Source organism: Hordeum vulgare, chromosome 3H, assembly GCF_904849725.1.
Source record: "Hordeum vulgare subsp. vulgare chromosome 3H, MorexV3_pseudomolecules_assembly, whole genome shotgun sequence".
NCBI classification, from domain to species: Eukaryota; Viridiplantae; Streptophyta; class Magnoliopsida; order Poales; family Poaceae; genus Hordeum; species Hordeum vulgare.
The window spans coordinates 604,284,449-604,286,251 of record NC_058520.1 but is presented as its reverse complement, the minus strand read 5'-3'; the positions used below and the strand labels follow the sequence as shown (position 1 = coordinate 604,286,251).

Here is a 1,803-nt window from a genome sequence, read left to right as displayed (position 1 = left end):
TGCTTTCTACTAGTGAAGGTTTGAGCGAAAGCTCTGCGGCTAGCGGTGGTGATGCATGTGAGTGTCACTCTCTTCTTAGGGGTTCGGGCACCCCTAGACCTTCTCTATATCCTCTGACTCTCAAGGTGAAACACTTTGTTCGCTTTGGGTGCCGCGACATGCTTTGTGTGTTGTTCCTCTCGGGGAGGGGGGAGGGGGGTGTTGTCGATGAGTGTGGTGGTCCCTCGAGCTCGTCGACTCACATGATGCGTTTAGTTGTGCATGCTTGTGTGTTTTTAGCGTTCTGGGCTAATTTTGTGGTGTTTTCATGTTTGATCGGTTTTAGAGGATCTCCTCCGTGCCATATGAACCTTGGTTGTGTGGCTTTAGTAATACAAAGCGAAGAAGCGAGAGCCTGTTTCCAAAGTGAAATCATCCGGGCATGTGAGTGTACTTCCTTAAGTAAAACTATTTGGTTGTGTCAATGCTCTTTCCCTGTGTAAAATGCTTTGTCTTGACTTGTCTTTAATTTGTTGGGCGCAACATTTTATTATTATTTTGCTTTTGCTTGGTTCTGGGTCACGCTTTCACCTTCAGCACGAAGAAATGACTCATTCTTCCCTGCTGCTGCAGCAAAGATTATGCCAAAGGGAAAACAAGTATTACGTTGATGATAGTGAACGCAACCTACAGTAAATTAACAAATGAATAAATAGTACACGTGGCAACAGTACAAATCTGGAAACTTCAATGCAAGAACCGAAACTAGATATCCTAATTAAGCTCCAAACCTGAATAAGCTAACAGAAGAGCACCCAAGCTCTATTGTGTAATCTGTCACATGAGACCGGGTCGAGAATGGAAGGGGAGGCGGGGCGTGGTGAGGGTGGCCCGGTCGAGGTTGCTCCTCTTCTTCTCTTTCTCCTGTTCTTTCTTTACACCTTGTTGCTGCTTCTTCTTGCCGCCATCAACGGTATCTTTGGCAGACGAAGAGGAAAAAGATGATGATGAGGTGTTCTTGGGGAGCACCTGGACATCCGAAGGCCCGCAGCAGAACCCCATGGCTGCAGCTCCTCTGTTGCTCCTTTCTCTGATTATCTCTCACTCACTCTGCTCTTCAGCTTATGAAAAACTCAGCTGCTCTGTGATGACTAACTGACCTGTGTGTGTGGTTCTTGGCGACCTTTTTATATATAGTGGAGAAGAGTGGCTCGATGCAAACTTGCAGCGGAAGGTTTCTACGCTCCCCAATTATAAAATCATTCGTAGTATTAATACTGTATATATTTGGCTTCATTTGCAGCACATGGTGGCCACCTCTCGTAACCACAACGGCCTACTATCTCGTCTTTCATCGGCAGTGACGCACCCACGCACGCGTCGCGTATGGCTGTACTAGCAGTGTCCTGAGGCAGGCGGGGCACTGACTGGTGGGGGCAGGGGCTAACCCTGGTCCACCTGTCAGTCAGTGCAGTGTGTGTTGCGGCTGGTGCGTTCAGTTTCTCCTGGCATGTTGAATTTTCCTTGGTCTCGCTGCTGATAGGGTAGGACAAATGGCGATCATGTAGTAGTTGACGGGTGACTCAGCCCAGAGGTGAGCTTCCTTGGCTGGCAAGGTTCTACGATTACAGACTTCCGTTTGTATACTCCTCTATCCCAAAATAACTGTTTCAACTTTATAATAAATTGATATAAAGTTATACTAAATTTAAATTATTTATTTTAAAACTAAGGAAGTACTATTTTAATTGATCGTGCATTTCAAGAAGATATAAATATTAACGTTAGCTTCTGATTTACCTGCCTAGATTAACGTAGTCATCC

General features: G+C 45.7%; 1 protein-coding gene across 1 annotated transcript; it reads right to left on the bottom strand.

Annotated features, from left to right (window-relative positions):
* Positions 1-626: 626 nt before the first annotated feature.
* LOC123441031 lies at positions 627-1,180 on the bottom strand. The gene has a single exon (XM_045117560.1). The coding sequence runs from the start codon at positions 1,039-1,041 to the stop codon at positions 817-819; it is 225 nt and encodes a 74-aa protein (XP_044973495.1). The 5' UTR covers positions 1,042-1,180; the 3' UTR covers positions 627-816.
* Between the last annotated feature and the right edge of the window lie 623 nt (positions 1,181-1,803).